Genomic DNA, 17,707 nt, shown 5'->3' with positions numbered 1-17,707 from the left:
TGTATTTATAACCCTGTAATCACCTGACCAAAAGTCAGGTTCCTCCTGCCATCGAACTTCACTAATTCCCACTATATCTAACTTTAACCTATCCATTTCCCTTTTTAAATTTTCTAACCTACCTGCCCGATTAAGGGATCTGACATTCCACGCTCCGATCCGTAGAACGCCAGTTTTCTTTCTCCTGATAACGACATCCTCCTGAGTAGTCCCCGCCCGGAGATCCGAATGGGGGACTATTTTACCTCCGGAATATTTTACCCAAGAGGACGCCATCATCATTTAATCATACAGTAGAGCTGCATGTCCTCGGGAAAAATTACGGCTGTAGTTTCCCCTTGCTTTCAGCCGTTCACAGTACCAGCACAGCAAGGCCATTTTGGTTAATGTTACAAGGCCAGATCAGTCAATCATCCAGACTGTTGCCCCTGCAACTACTGAAAAGGCTGCTGCCCCTCTTCAGGAACCACATGTTTGTCTGGCCTCTCAACAGATACCCCTCCGTTGTGGTTGCACCTATTGTACGGCCATCTGTATCGCTGAGGCACGCAAGCCTCCCCACCAACGGCAAGGTCCATGGTTCATGGGGGGATATGAAATATAAAAAACATATTCAGGCGATAAGTCTCAAGTTGAAGTCTTCCTTGTTTCGATCACGTCGAATGGTGTAAATAAAAAAAAAAAAAAAAAACACAAAAACAAAAGTCTTTCATGAAACTACAGTAAAAAGACGTTCATGTTTTAATGTGAGATGACTTATCAATAACCCCTTAAAAATTACGGCGAATAAAACTTGTAATTCAATAATGGTTCAAACACTAAAGATGGCAGTCTTCGTAAACCAAGAATGAAAGTTATGAAATCTATAGCTTCTTGTATTTCCTATGCTTTGCTATATTTTATATTTTCCTGCATTTAAGACTTCTTTGACTGTCTGCTGAAAAGTGTAAAAAGGGTTTTTTGCTATAATATGACAAGGCACTTTCTACAAAATACATAGTTGAACAACAGGGCTATTATGGAAAGACAAAATTAAAATATTAATTTCCAATAATGGGACAAGCAACAGCAAATGACTGCCAAACTGAGGTCACCGTGCAACAATTCGGAAAATACGAGTTGTATAGCTAGTAGAAAAATTGTGAAGTCATTAAAGACTATTGCTGAAGATGGACATGTGAAGAAGTGCCTCTTTGACACTGCAGCAGATGTAATTAAAAAAGTTGTTAAACACTTACAAATATAAAATGGGATCTACATATGCTGCACTGAATAATTAAATAATGCTAACAACATGAAAGACTCACCAATGGCTCTTTCTATTTTTCCAAGTACTATCTGGTTGGGAATACCACGGCCGGCTTCGTAATCATTGATAACTTGTGGCTTCTCATTAACTTTCTGAAACAGAACACATACATACATACATCACTGTGGAAAAACAACAACATTTTTATGATTTCTTTCAGTCTGAAGAAATCTGTTTACATGATTTTTAAATAACAAAATAGTCACAGAGTTACAGTAAATTTTACATTTCCAAACTGAGAAGCACAACTGTAAATAGGTTGAAGTTGGATATATTGGGAAATAGGCAAAGTGGTGTCAGGATGAACAGGATTTCTGGTCAGGTGAATACACTGTTATCAATACAAAATCAAACAAGTAACAAAGTAACAAAGGAATAAGACAAACTGCGACTGTTATTCATCAATAAGTTGAAAAACCAGAAATGCTCGAGTCCTTGAGAAAATCACTAATTTTTACACACACACACACACACACACACACACACACACACACACACACACAGTGATTGCCAAGGGAGAATGTAGATGTTTGAGTGCTTTTAAATTAGTTCAGCAGATTTTTCTCAAGGACTCATTGTTCCCACTGTTATTAAAACTAAGACCTGACACGAATTAATAATGAAGAACTGACAAGTTTTACCAGTGATCACACATTGCCAGCCATTGACTATAACCACTACACCAAAATACTATTTACAGTAAATGAAACCAACCAACGTTATTTGTAAACTAAGACGAATCTGAAGAACTTGTTTGTTAGTACTCACAAGAAATCAACAACTTCAGCTCATATTAAAAAAATAAATAAATAAAACACTTCTAACACATTAGCCTCTGCAATCTATCCTGCATGAAAATTTGGGCCATAATTTTGATAGTAGCCTGTTATGAGCTGAAAGTATAAATTTTAAACTTTCGTACACACCTGTGTCACTTGCTCCATCCCAAAATTACTGTTCTGACATGGGTAACATGCTTTGTTCATTGTGCTGAAGTGTGCGGTTTCTAGCCTGTGGCTAGTGCCAGAGACACCTTTCCTTTGAACATTCTTATGTTGGGATTCACAAATGCAGTGTAAATGAATGAAACGAATTAGTGTGTCATTAAAGAAGTAGTGTAAAACTGTTTAGTTACTAACCTTGCTGTGGTATGTTTTTTTTTCTTTGGAATTTAATGTTGGCACTGTTAAATGAAGTAGATCTGCTGGATACATGCTATTCTTCAATGTGACTGGCACAATTAAATTGTAGATCTAAAATCATTACTTTCATTTCAAAATAATTCTCCTGTCACTTATGTTTATTCATTTTGATTTTGAAGCAGATATATAGCTGCATGATATCAATACAAGAGTACTGTCAAAATTAAAAATTAAAATGACTGAATATGTGTATGACATTTAAGTCTTGCTACTGATATTACTTTCTATTTTTCGCATAGAGTAACATTTTCTCAATCAAGATTCCAGAACACATGAGCAGATTGGTCCACCACCAGTCTTCTCTTCCCCACTAATCAAAATCACACGAAGAAGGCGCTGGTTGTCACTCTGCTTTACAGTACTTCACTCTTTGGCACTGGCAGCTGTAGTACAGCAGAGTGAGTGACAAATGACCAGTGCACACAAAGTTTAAAAGCTGTATTTTCAGAAGGCCATAACTACCATTATCAGAATTGTGGACCAAATTTTCATGCGGGGTTGATTGCTGGAACCGATTTCTTGTAAGCGTACTTGTCTCTCCTTAAAATATGAGGTCAAGTTGATGACGTTTTCTTGTCAGTTACTAATGCAGAAATACATAACAAATTAACAGGTAGATTTACTTCATTGCTATTTCTTTTCTCACAGCTTGGGTAAAAACTTGGCATTCACTGATCCATAAAATGTACTTTTCAACACTCCAATTTTAAACATAATTGTTTTGACAGTGTTTTGTGTTACTTTTGGAATGGTTCACTTCAATGTAAACTTTGCCAATGCTGGACGAGAAAAATGCTGAGCAGAAAAATTACTGACCACTACTACCAGGCCAAGAAATACGAAACATTTCTAAAAGGAAGAGTATAAATGATAACACCAACAAAACACAAATATGCTCATAACTTTAACAATTTCAGTCTAAAGAGAACAAAGGAAAAATTACACACTTATGTTAACAGCCTTTCGACTGTTCAAGAGTTTCTGACATTTAATGTCATCTACAGATGAATTCCTGCACTGAAACTCAAAGAACTGGTCATTTCAGTTTATATATTTCTCACATGAAACAAAATCTGAAAACAAAGCCCTTACTGCATCATTTCGTAACAAATTTGGCCAACAGTGGACCACACAAACAAATACTCTAATCAGGTTCTCCCCCTACTTTTTCACTCATTTATTACCGTATTTACTCGAATCTAAGCCGCACTAGAATCTAAGCCGCACCTGAAAAATTAGACTCGAAATCAAGGAAAAAAATTTTTCCCGAATCTAAGCCGCACCTGAAATTTGAGATTCGAAATTCAAGGGTAGAGAAAAGTTTTAGGCCGCACCTCCAAATCGAAACAAAGTTGGTCCATTGTAATATGAGATACAATTTAGGTCGAATGAATGACGATACAGCTACAGTAGTTTGGTTCGAGTCGTAAGCTTAGCAGTTAAGCTTTACCAGGTAGCCATTGCTATGCGTCAGGTGCTCCGTCCATATTTATACGGGTACCCTTCCTTTTTCCTGTGCTTCGTCTGGGTTGAATTGATTGCTTATTTTTCTTTGATCTGGTAAGTGCCGTTACTTTGTTATAGGTGTTTCGTCACTAAGCTGAAAATGCATTATTGTACTGTGTCACGCATTGTTTGTCGCATTCTGATAGTGAGTGTTTACGACCTGTCGCCGCTCGCGGCATGGCTTGCTTTTGTACGCGCTACCGCCGCTTCCAATTGAAAATAAATAAAAATAAATAAATAAAATCGTCTCATTAGCGAAACAATGGCAAGAGACTGCAATTTGTTGTTACTTACACTGCTGCTTTCTTTGATAATGATCATCAAGAACCAAATAATAGACTGCGTGTGATAGAAGATGTTGTGAAGGAGAGTTTAGCGAAAATTTTTCTCCGTTTGAATATCTTTCCAGATGCCTCTTTAGTACATTACCTTCTGCACAGAAATTAGAGTCATCTTAGATTTAAAAATCTAGTCAGTTGTCGTGCTTCATTTCTGACTGTATCTCTAATCGGCGTAAGAATAATACTAATATAAACATGGCATGATATGTATATTCTTCCGCGATTGCTGTTGTCTCACTCTAGTTTCGAAGTTTATTAGGCAGACAGGATTTAAATGAAGTAGCAGCAAACACAAAAGAATAAATGGCAAAATGTTTATATTCGTATTATTCTTGTGATGAAGAGAATACTGCATGTGATTCACAATTCATAAAAGTTCCTATTAGCAACCATCTCTTGTCACAGATAGGAAAAAATTCAGAACGTAGAGTTGGCCATATTGACAAACATCCCAAACAGTCTTGCCAGTCGGATTTTCGTAGTACATTGAAAGGCTGCTACATTTGAAGATGAACAATACGGAATTTGTATTTACTTCGTTGGATAATGTATGAAAATGCAGTGGTCGAAACTCGGGGCGGAGAAAAAAGCTCGTCTTCCACCTTTTCCTTTTTTTTTAAATTTATTTACTGGCGCAGAGGTTTTGGCGCCAGTAATTTATCTTTGTGCCTCCAAAGCATGCTTGTGTAGCGCTACATATATTCGACGGCAAAAGTTACTTGTGGCGGCACCTACCAACATTTTACAGAACTTCCGCTTACTTTGCACTCGATTCTAAGCCGCAGGCGGTTTTTTGGATTACAAAAACCGGAAAAAAAGCGCGGCTTAGATTCGAGTAAATACGGTAGTTACTACGCGTTCAGACGGCACTGTTATATCAATAATTGTACAGTTAAATAATAAAAGGCCATGCCAGTTGTTGATACAAACTAAGTATAATACCTATTTCAGTCTTCACATCCCTGCCAATTTCAAATGGGTCTGAAAATTGTTCTGTTTCATTCTTTCACTCTGCTATTGTTTTTGTTATTGTGTCAAGATTCTTCCACATTACTCCACTTTTCTTGAAAACCCTGAAATTTTTCATTTTGGTTCTGAAGTTTTCTGTTTTTAACATCTCACTCAAATAATTTGATCTTTTCTAAATCACTGAGTATCTTTCTTTCATCTACTGATTTTTGTTCCTCCTATTATTTGAATATTACAAAATCCTTTTAGTTACTCTGTTGTCCTACCTTCTCCAGATTGTGTCAAGAGTTTGGAGATTATTTGTTAACACAGTTCTTTGTTGCATCTTAATCTATAATTGCCTTCTCTGTCTACAGTGGGTCCCTGAATTTTTTGAAGTAGTGTCCCCTTTTTCCTTGAATTTTGCTATTTCTCCTACTTCATGTGTGGCAATGCACTCTGCAACATGAAGTGCTTGTGGTTTTATAAATGTTCTAAAGTACCAAATATTTTCTTGTTAATGGAGTACATTTTGTACTGTAGGTGTTCTCTTTGAGTCGATGTGATATCTTCTGGAAAATGCTGTTATTTGCCTCTTTGGTCAGCCCAATGATTTTTCCTCAGTATTTAAAGTCTTTAATTTCATTAATTTATCCAAAACTTTTTTTTGCAATTTGGGGGAACTACAATATTTGTCATAGATTGCATCAATTTCATAAAAATTGAAAGTAACTGTTTACTCGTGGAATAATCAGGATATCACCAAGTATACAGACGACACCACATTTTGACTCTGAAGGTTTCCTGTTACCTACTGCAAAATGTATTGGTACCCTTCCAATAAGTGATCCAACACAAGCCTCCTGGCTTGAGAAGATTTCTATGAACGAATTACTGTGCTAGTAGATTAACAGGACACTTGACTGGACATTTAGAATTATGCTGCATTTTAATAATAATAAACAAGGACATCAAGGTCAGCACTCGAACACCCAACGCAAGAGTGAGACAGCCCACCAGGGTAGCTCTGATGCAAAGAGTAACATGTTCAATCAGCAAGATAGATACAGAATTTAAGAAACTGTGGTAAGCTATAAAGTACAGATCATTCTGTTTACATACCCATACCAGGCTCCGAGAAGGAAACAAACTATTTGTCATGTTGACAAATAAATCAATATGTACAGATGTATCTTTAGAAGAGTTTGCGAACATACAAGGTGGATGTAAAAGTGCAATGGACCCAAAAATGAAAATCATCAAGGATGTACAAACTCATGCTGAAAACTTAATAGCAAACTTTTTGGCATGCTTTTTTATAACTTACCATATTAGGCATGGAAATGAGACATCAACATTTGGCAAACTGTTTCAGTGTTGTTAACAAGTACTAATATAATATCAGTACTATCCAAAGGGCATTTTAGTGTATTATGTTACTATCCTCCTCTTCGAAATCTCACAAGCCTGGTACAAGAACTGTGGTAGGTGACAGGACTCCTCAGAGAATGATTGTCTTGCTGCTGTTCGCTTGTTTCACAAAATATCACACCCAACTTGAGCACAGAAAACTGACAATAGTGGTTAAGCAAGTGATGTTCACTTTGCTGACCAGAATACAAATGGAGCACAAAATGAGCTAATGAGTAAAAGAAGCCTGCATCAAATCTGTGGGTCATTCCATGTAAACACACACACTTTGTTGGATCCTAAGGCGGCCAATTCAAAATTTAGTCATATTCGGTACATGATTACCGTCATGTCTAATAGTAAAACTGTCAAAAAGCACTGTCCTAACTCTTAATTATTTTTCATAAATTCTGGTTTAAAGACTCAAGGGTGTGTACCCGATCATAGGTCAGGCACCAATTACCTATTTTCAAAGATCTACTACTTAGTAGTGAGTTGATACACAGACCCCAGTCTTTTATTTGCGTTTAGAGTATAGGCCATTAACTTGATATGATGTACAAAAAGTAGGCCACATTGTTCAGATTTTTTGTGAAATATGTTGCAAAACGCTTTTTCCATACTGCTCTTAAAATTGGTGATTTTGTGAAAAAACTGTAACTTTGTACCGAAAAACAGTACATACCTCAGCTTGTTTACTGTAACGTTCTAGGCCTAGTATTAAGTAGAAATAATACTGAAAACATTTGGCACCAGAATTAATGGTTCTTACCTCCACTTGAAGTTGGCTCCGTCAAAAAAAAAAACACAACCATCAAATTTGTCAGTTTGTTTTGTTTTAGGGAGCAAAAACAGCTAGGGTCATACATGCCCATGTCAGAACTGTAGAAAACAAAGACTAAAAAGGAGTTAAAAGTGACTACACATTTAGCCCAATCAACAGAAGGAAAGACAGTTGAAACAGGTACTTTCTCTTGGTAAAGGGGCCATAAAATATGCCTTAGAGACAGCGGAGGTTCTGAACTAAAAATTAACTGTCTTTCGCAATATTACTATGATGGATAAAAAGTAACATGTGAGCAACAGCCTGTGCATCATTCACTAAAACAGCTGATAACTCAGAAGGAAAACATAAATGAGAACGTTAAGTGTTAAAAAAATGGCATTGTCAGGAAACGTCGAACCATCAAAGTTATAGAACAGTGAGCACAAAGTGGTGGGGGATCACCACTTAACAAATGTTGACTGCTAAAAAGACAGTGGCCAATACACAACATAGCTAAAATGACCTGCTCATGGTGAGAGGGATGAAGGGAGGTCAGCCAAGCTGCTGGAGAGGTTTAATTCCCCGTAGCTCGTTCCCATGAATGGAAGACCAGTGCTGATGCCAAAGTGACACCATCTGCCGATAAGTGGCAACACAGATATCATCAGAAGGAATGGCAGAACTATTGGGCTGAGGTAGCAGGAATGCAGCCTTGGCAGCAGTGTCAGCAGCCTCATTTCCAATCACACTGACATGACCAGGGATCAATGTAAACATCACAGTGGTTCCATCAACAGTGAGCAAGTGAAAGCTTTCCTGGACCCGTTGCACTACGGGATGGACAGTGTACAGCACACACAGACTCTGAAGGGAGCAACATGTCGGAGTATTTGACACAATTGAAAAGCCTGTGTCACTGGACGTACTGCATGGTATGATACAGGGTGAAGAGCTCCATTGTAAATACTGAGCAGAGTTCCAGAAGCAGATAACAAATCTGTCAGTGCCAACAACGAACACACATTGGACACTGTCAGTCCAAGAGCCATCAGTGTACAAAAAAGTACTATCATGAAGTTCTGTGCAAAGGTCGAGAAACTTACGGCGATACAGCGAGTCTGGAGTAGTGACCTTTGTAAATGAATGAAGTCCAAGATGAACACAGGCTGCTGGACGAAGCCAAGGTGAAGAAGGGCTCACACCCACTGGGAAAGTGGCAGTTAGTGTAAAGGTAAGTTACCGGAGCAAGTGCCAAAAGTGAACTCCAGGAGGTAACAGAACAGGAGTCATCGAAAAAGGATGCGTAGGATGGGTGGCAAATGTCAAGCGTATCTGCTGAGGAGAAGATCATGGTAGTATAACAACAGTAGTTCAGCAGCTTCTGCACACAGACACTCAACCACACTAGTGTAAAAGGTGCCAGTGGCCGAACGGATGCCACAATTGTGGATTGTATTGAGATGTATTAAGATGGACCAACACCCAGTCTAGTTTCGAATGGATGAGGGACCGATACAAACAGAGGAGGGTGGTCCGATCCACTCCCCAGGAAGTACTGCTGAGGACATGAACATTGAGGGACTCCGTACAGTGGGTGGCCAGGTAAGTCATGTGGAAGGACCACAAATGTATGAGCCCAAGGAATTTTGGGGTTTCAATAAATAGAAGAGCAACAGGCCAAGATGTAAAGACAGTGGAAGAAACAAATTCCGCCACCAGAAATTCAAGCAAATGGTTTTGCCAATGGAAAAGTGAAAGCCACTGTCAAAGCTCCACAAAGAAAGGTGATAGAGACAACACTGAAGATGCTGCTCAAGGAGACAAGTCCATGGAGAACTGCAATAGATTAAAAAATTGTTGACAAAAAGGGAGCCCGAGATGCCTGGCAAGAGACAGGCCACAACAGAGTTAATGTCGATAGCAAAGAGGACAACGCACAGGGTAAATCCCTGAGGCACACTGGTTTCCTGGATAAAGTTGTCTGACAAGGCAGAAACCACACGTACCTTAAAAACATGGTTTTTTAAAAATCCCTGAAGGAAACAGAGCAGCCAACCATAGAAGCCCCATGTGTAGAGACTTCGGAGGATACCAGTCCTCCAGCTTGTGTCACAGGCTTTCTCCAAATCAAAAACCATGGCAACAGTCTGGTATTTCTGCAGAAAACCATTCGGAACATGGGTTGACAAAAGTGACAAGATGTTCAACTGCAGAATGGCACACTCAAAATCGACACTGTGCAGTGGTTAGTAAATTGCAAGACTTGCAAGACTCGAGCCACCACACCAGTCAGGCATGAATCGCAAATTCCATCACCTTGCAAACACAGCTGGTAACAGAAATTGGGTAGTAGCTAGAAAGGCGTTTGTCTTTACTGGGTTTAGGTATGGGTATGACAGTGACTTCATGATTGAAGGAGAAAGTGCTTGCGAGCAAGAGAAAGGAGCTGCAACATGTGAATGTGAACACCATCGGGCCCTTGGGCAGAGGATCCAGATGAAGTGAGCATGATCTAGCTCCCTCACAGTAAAGGTAACATTGGATCACTCATGATTCTGAGAAGAGAAGGGTGTTGTCCAAGCCACCTCCACTTGTTTCCGATGGAGGAAGGCAGGGTGATAGTAGGCGGAGCTCAAAAACTCAGCAAAATAGTTGGCCAAGGTGCTGGAGCTAGCAATAGGGTCCACTATGACATCATCTGCTACATAAGGCTGGAAATTCGGGAATAGACCTTGTCCCACCAGAGAGCTGTCAAAGGTTGGCCCACACAATTTAAGAGGGAGTGGAACTGTTGAAAGAACTAGTAAACGAAATCCAGCTAACTTTGTTGCTATCATTAAGAATGTGATGACACTGTGTATGCAACTTTTAATAGAGAATGCAAACAACATAGGATGACTGTAATTAAATGCGGGGAGCATCTCTCTGTGCACAAATTGCATCGCAACATGGCTCAGTCCGCCAAGGGACTGGGACACGGTGCAGTAAAGATGAAGTGTGAGGAATGGAACAGTCTGCGGTGATAAGGATAACATTTGTAAGGTATTCTAGCTGGTCATCACAACTGGGGAAATCTTGTTCGTCGAAGGTCACCAAGATGGAATAAAGCATCCAGTGGGCCTTAGAAAGCTGTCATTTGGCTGTACATGTACGTGGGGTAGGTGTCAGCAAACTGATAGCACATGGGATATGATCGCTTGGATACGTGTCAGAGAGAATGGACCACTCGAGATGACAGGCAAGCTGGGCAGTGCAGGAGAGGTGTATGTTGAGTCTGAAAGGAACGTGGGTGCTCCAATATTAAAGCAGTTGAGGTTAAGGTGATTGAGGTCAGCCAAGAGGGTACCTCTGACAGCTTCTGGGAGAACCCCAAAGGGGATGGATGGTGCACAGTGTATTCGCAGAGCAGCAGAATTGGGGTCAGGGAGTTGCCCAATAAGCTGGTGGAAGGCTGACCTTGTGACACTGAATCACAAAGGAGTGAAAACGGTACATACGGAAAAGGTGAAGTGAGTAAGGAAAATGCAGACTGCAACAACTTGAAGCCGGGTAGTCAGGGAGATAGTTTGACTATGAATGTCATCCCAGATGTGCAGCACGACTGCCCCATGAGATGGAATGCTGTCAGAGGTCAAGGCAGTGGTGAGGATGCAATTTTGTTTCCTGGAGGCGCAGAGAACAAGTGGATACTGCAATTCCATGAGCAACCGTAATTCCTCTTTGTTGGATCTAAGGCTGTGAATGTTCCCTTGGAGGAGAGTCATAATGAGGAAAGGGGGGAGGGGGGGCTGTCACCTCGGCAGCTGCTGAATGACAACCTTTGAAGACTCGGTGCTACAGGTCACATAGGCTAGATGATCCTGCTCCATAAGATCTACAGAGGTGTCAGTATTCTCCCCCTGTCGGAATGTGGAACCTAGGGCAGAAAAATGGATGGTGTTGTGACCAGCAACACAAAAGTCAGCTTAGTGAGGGTATCACGTGGTGACACCATTGAAGAGGATCTCTGTGTTTGATTTCTTCAAGCCTTTGCAGGTGGCTGATGATTCAGAAATTTGTTGGCTGGAAGGATGTAAAAAGTCTTTGTGGGAGTTTTCCTTCTGTCCTTTCCAGCCTGCCTATTGCGTAGCAGGTGTCTTTGCCCTTGGAGATGAAAGTTTGGTGGTTTGTTGCACAGCTGTAGGAGGATGAGACATGAATGTGACTGATACTGGGAGATTTTAGAACGCAGTGCTGAATTTTAGGTCACATGTCCTTCGTGGAGTGAGATGTAGCAAGAACATTACTGTTAAGTGCCTGATGGTAAAACACAGTGTTTCCCACTAGCCAAAACCTTCGAGCAACAGGGTAAGGCACTTTTTCCTTCACCCAGATCTCGGGATACATGGGACAATCTCAGGAGGAGGCTACATAGTTGCCATTGCAATTGATACAGCGGGGAAGAGCCGGACAATTGCCCTCATGAGCATCCCTACCACAGGTTACACATTTTGTTGGGTGTGGATTGGTTGGTTGGCTTGGGGTATAATGCGACCAAACTACAGGGTCATCAGTCCCTTCCCCAGATGCAAGCAAAGCTCAAGGTACAAAAACACCCAATACCACATCTAAAAAGAAAATGAATGGAACGAACAAAGAAGGGGAAAACTTACACCACAAGGAAAATCAGAAGAAGGCATTAAAATCATAGAGCATATGGTCTGGGCTGGCTGATCACAATAATAAAAGAGGATGAGAAGCCACTCTGCAACACATTAAAACGTCCACCCCAGAAAGACAAGGCGAGATGAAAACATGTAGGGAAAAGATGACAACCAAGACAAACAAATGCAAAGGAAGTGTGACAGAGTTAAAATGGAGGGAGGGTGGCGACCTCAGAGAGAAGTGGGCAGTCCAGCAAGATGTGGATGACAGTCGTATGTGAGCCACAGTGGTGGGTCCTCGCGATGGAGGAGGTAGCCATGTGTTAGCCACGTATGGCCAATGCAGAGCCGGCAGAGAACCAAAGAGTACCTTTAAGAGGCCCGTATGGAGGTTTTCCACACATTTGTAGTCACTTTAAGGACACACAGTTTGTTGGGCATACTGAGATTATGCCATTCCGTCTCCCAAAGCTGAAAAACCTTGTGGCGTAATAATGATCGCAGGTCTGTTACAGGGATGCCGATCTCCAGAAGCGGTTTCCGTGTATCCTATTTGGCCAGCCTGCTGGCAAGTTGAATGTCAAGTTCATTTCATGGGATTCCAACGTGTCCTGGGTCCACACAAACACCATGGAATGACTAGACCATTCCAGGGCATAGATGAACTCCTGGATGTGTGCTACCAAAGGATGGCGGGGTAGCACTGGTCGACAGCTTGTAGGCTGCTCTAGAAGTCAGTACAGGGAATAAATGACTCGCCAAGGCATGAGCGGATGTGCTCAAGAGCATGAGAAATGGCTGCCAGCTCTGCAGTGAAAATACTGCAGCCATCTGGCAAGGAGTGCTGTTCATTACATCCTCCATGAACATATGTAAAGCCAACGTGAACAATAGCATCGAGCCGACAATGTAAACCACTTCATGGTCCTGCTACATGTCAAGAATCAACAGGAAGTGACAGCAGAGAGCTGCAGGGTTATCCGAGTTCTTAGGGCCATGTGAAAGGTCCAGGCGACGCTTCAGCTGAGGTGTACACCATGTAGGTTAACATGAATGGATCTCGAGTATAGGTGGTAAAGGCAAGGACTCCACTTCAGACAAGAGAGATCGAACGTGAACTGCAATCTTAAGCCCTGACCTGGGCCTCCGACGATGCGGGATGGGATGGGAAAAGGAGACAGTAATTCGGATGCTCAGGAGAACTATGAATGTGTGCAACGTAACTGGCGAGCAGTTTTGCATGCCTAACCTTCAATGGAGGGACTCTGGCCTCCACCAGGACACTGGTCACCAGACTTGTCCTAAAAGCTCCTGTTGCCAGTCCAATGCCACAGTGGTGCACTAGGTCGAGAAAAAACAACAGTGAGGACACTGCCAAACCATAAACCAGACTCCCATAGTCAAGGCAGGATTGAACAAGGGCTCCGTAGAGCTGCAGCAGCGCAGAGCGATCTGCACTCCAGTTGGTGTTACTCAGGCAGCGGAGGGCATTGAGGTCCTGCCAGCACTTCCACTTCAGCTGATGAAGATGATGAGGCCACATCAATCGCGTATCGAAAACCAGTCCTAAGAATCGATGTGTCTCCACTACAGTGAGTGGTTCATTATTAAGGTAAAGTTCTGATTCCGGAAGAATGGTATGACACTGACAGAAGTGCATGACACATACCTTTGCGACTGAAAACTGCAAGCCATGGGCTAGAGCCCAGGACTGCTCCTCGTGGATGGTTCCCTGGAGGTGCCGCTCGGCAACACCATTATTGGATGAGCAGAACAAAATGCAGAAGTCATATGCATACAAAGAAGGCGAGAGCGACAGCTATTGCTAGACTGTTAATGGTCACCACAAACAGACACATTCAATACAGAGCCCTGCGGGACCCTGTTCTCCTGGATATGGAGGGAACTATGGGAGGCACCAAATTGGACACGGAAACTAAAAAGCGACAGGAAATTTTGGATAAAATTTGGGAGCAGGCCCTGGAGACACCACTCAAATAATGTGGCAAGGATATGTCGTCACCAGTTCATGTCATAAGCTTCTCGAAAATCAAAAGAGACAGCAACCAGGTGTTGGAGTCATGAAAAGGCTGTTCGGCTGGCAGACTCGAGGGAAACTAGATTATCAATTTGGAGCCAGTAGGCCATGTGACTCCAGGACTCAACACAACTGCCGACTTACCATACGTTCTAACAGCTTACAAAGAATGTTGGTGGGGCTGTTGGGCTGATAGCTATCCACATCAAACAGGTTTTTACCTGCTTTGAGCACTAGTGCTCTCCTGCCATTTTGATGGAAACATGAAATCCCACTAGATCCTCTTGAAGATGACGAGGAGATGTTGCTTGTAGTTGGACAAGAGATGTTTGATCATCTGACTGTGGATCTGATCTGGTCCATTAGCTGTGTCAGGGCAAGTACAAGGATGCTGAGTAGCTCCCACTCTGTAAATGGAGCATTATAAGGTTCACTGTGACGTTCAGTGAACAAGAGAGCTCTCCTTTCCATCTGCCATTTGAGGGTGCGAAATGCTGACGGATAATTTTCTGATGTGGTGGCTTGAGCATAGTGCTCAGCAATTGAGTTTGCATTGGTAGATAACACGCCACTGATGTTAATGCCAGTAACACCTGTCAGGGTGTAGTACCCACAAACACGTCTGATCTTCATCCAGACTTGGGAAGGCGACGTCTCAGGTTGTATACGCGGAAGAGGGAAAAAAATTCCTGCATTTTTCCCGGATTTCCCTGTTAAAGATACACTTTCTCCCAGATGAAAATACACATTTTCTGTGTTAAGTAACAGTATACTTTTCCTTGGAACAGTAAAGCTTATCATTCCTTTCAAGGGTTGTGTTTTTATATACCAGCGTAGAATTTCCCATCACTTTAGAAAACGAAAGTCAGGGAGAAAAAAAAACACGTTTTGGAAAGATGTCTGATGTGCATCAACATGAACAGGAGTGTAAGCCAGTTGTAGCTCATGTCAAGTGATCTCGCCAGCCGGTGACAGCGGATATTCAGAGCACAGGACACGTGATGTAGTCAGCCAACAGCAACATAACCTAAGTGGCATGAACACACAAATAGAAAAGGTAATGGTTTAAATTAATATACATAGTGTTGCTACAAGAAAAGAAAAGCTTTCATGTATAATATTGGTCTCTAAGATTAATAAACTGCAAGAGAAGCTAAGCTTTCACACATAATGTTGATATATTTTGCGCGTGTTACACTTTAAGATACATCACACAAATGTGCCAGCAAAATTTTTAACGACATAAATGTCTGGTCTTCTGGGCTCGAAATTATTCTGAAGGGTCACTTTCAAAGAGTCTATTTTTGAATGAGAGGTAAATGCTCTGTGATTTAAGAAATTCATCGTACATTCGAGCACAGAGTTCATCTTGCGTAAAAGGAAATTTACTTGGAAAGTAACACTTTTCAAACAACCATTCAGAATATTTTTCCACAACCTATAAGAAATAGGTTCGCTTTAGCAGTTGCCAGAGAGCGCCAGATAACCCGCGTCACTGTGCTTACACAGCTACATTGCCACAGGAAGATCTTACATTATGTCACAAAAGAAACAAGACATTAGAGGATACTCCAAGAGCATGGGAGCTTTGTGAACCATAGTAAAATGCATAATTCGGCTTAAAGTGCACATTCAAAAGTCCAGATTCGGATGTAAATTTTCTGGGAGTACCAGTACTGTGTTACCTCATGTTTGGTTCATTATTATGACATAATGCCATACGTGCTAGAAGATGAAAATGTGCACTTTAAATGCAGCGGAAAGTTGAAACTAGCCAATAGTGTGGAATTAAACACACTGCCTCAACAGAAAAGAAGTGAAATTTCTTTAACAAACTGACAAAAATAACTGCATTGTTCTGCAAGGCGACTGTCAGAAGGTGGAAATAAAATAAAAGCTGAAACTAATAACGTATTTTAGCCTTCCATAATTATGTGAATGTATTTTAATTCACTTGATAGCCCCCGGCAACAGAAATCTGTTTTGTTTTCATTTGATGTGAGAGCAATAAATGAAGAGTAAACAGCAAAATCACTTAACGTAAGCACGGGACACATGGAGAATACCATCTCCCCACTACAACTCAGACTGCTCAGTGCATCGGGTCCGTATCTACGATATTTCCAAACCGGGGCAATACGGTGCTCCCCTCCCTTGAGTGTTTCATGTACGAAGCCAAAAATGTAACAAATCAACTGTTCAAAAAATCTTCACCTTGTAGCGCACATCTTTCTGAAGAGTCTCATACATAAAACATATATGTTCAAGGGAACGTAAGACATGTTATTTGGTCGTAAGTGTGCCAAAAGTGCAGTGCCACGCCTCTTCACACAGCTTTCTTCCATCGCACATTTCTGTATTTCGGTCTGTGGAATTCAAACGTGTAATATTTTGTAATGGGTGCCATCAAACTATATTCAGGCCAGAGGAAGTTAAAATGTCCTGTGGTGCTCCCAGTCGGCCAGTTTGACATCCTGCCCCTCTAAAAAAAACTCAATTGATACTGGATGGGATTATTTGTAACCAGCCCAACAAGAAACTCTTCAGAAAATTTGCAGTCTTTACGGCCTATTAGCTAATAACTTGCTGTTTTGTGTGACGTAAAATTAAATATAGGATACATGAAACCAGTAAAGACAAGCAAGACAGTACACATGTCTTCATTCCTTAAATCCTAGCATGTTTTCCTCTCTCATCTTGCCACTGCTTCATATGACATACTTTCCTTTCTGCGAAAGAAAATCAACTCAAAGTTCGTCAACATTTTGCTAAAGAAAAAAACCAAATGTCGTCGTCTAATATTATAAAAGCTATTAATGCAGGTAGTACCCAACACTGGTGTGGTTTCTCGATCTGATTACATATATTTTGTCATTGTCTGCTAGATAAAACTAAATCGGCCTGCCTAATATTGCAGCAATTGTTACACACATCAAATAAACGAGACTGTTTTGGCACAAATGGCCTTTTTATAACACGAGAGAATATAATTCACGAAGTACCAATATCAAATGCCTATTGGGCCTACTACAAGCAAAAAGTTTTATGTTAGGAAACAATTCCACATTTCATTCATGCTTCTGAAGCACGAGATCAAAAAGTCACAGTATGAAATTTTTATATAAATTTGGAATAGTCACATTCTTCCGTAATTTGTGTTAATCCCAACTATCTTGTCATTACTAATTCTGTAACTATTCCTGCCAGTGTCAAAACTTATTCTCTTGGTTAACTTCACTAACCCTGCCACAATCACCGGTTTAGTTATCCTGCATTTATTCTCTGGTTAGGCTTTATTATGTGTTCATACAATGCATTTTCTGTGCTTCTCCCAGAATAGAACTTTATCGGCTGCTAGCCGGGGACTGTATAACTGGCCCTTATTAATGTAGCGGTCTGCTGAAAAATTTTCTGTCAAAATTTCATCTTCTTGGATACACGGAGAAGATAATATGTAATATTTGTGACCTGTTATTCCTGTTAGTTGTTTATTTCCGCTCTGGTAGTCTGAATCTATGGATTTCGTGAGTAATTATAACAACGC

The 17,707-nt window shown here is 40.9% G+C and overlaps 1 protein-coding gene across 1 annotated transcript in view; it reads right to left on the bottom strand.

Moving 5' to 3' along the window:
• Window positions 1-17,707, bottom strand: part of LOC126187813 (endothelial differentiation-related factor 1 homolog) — an 83,266-nt gene that overhangs the window by 30,731 nt on the left and 34,828 nt on the right. The window contains exon 4 of the mRNA XM_049929100.1: window positions 1,308-1,401. Within this exon, the coding sequence (XP_049785057.1) occupies window positions 1,308-1,401 (94 nt within the window). The remainder of the gene's footprint in view (window positions 1-1,307; window positions 1,402-17,707) is intronic.

The sequence above is a fragment of the Schistocerca cancellata genome, chromosome 5, assembly GCF_023864275.1.
Source record: "Schistocerca cancellata isolate TAMUIC-IGC-003103 chromosome 5, iqSchCanc2.1, whole genome shotgun sequence".
NCBI classification, from domain to species: Eukaryota; Metazoa; Arthropoda; class Insecta; order Orthoptera; family Acrididae; genus Schistocerca; species Schistocerca cancellata.
Note: the sequence above shows the minus strand (reverse complement) of the source record. Positions and strands in the feature narration are given on the sequence as shown.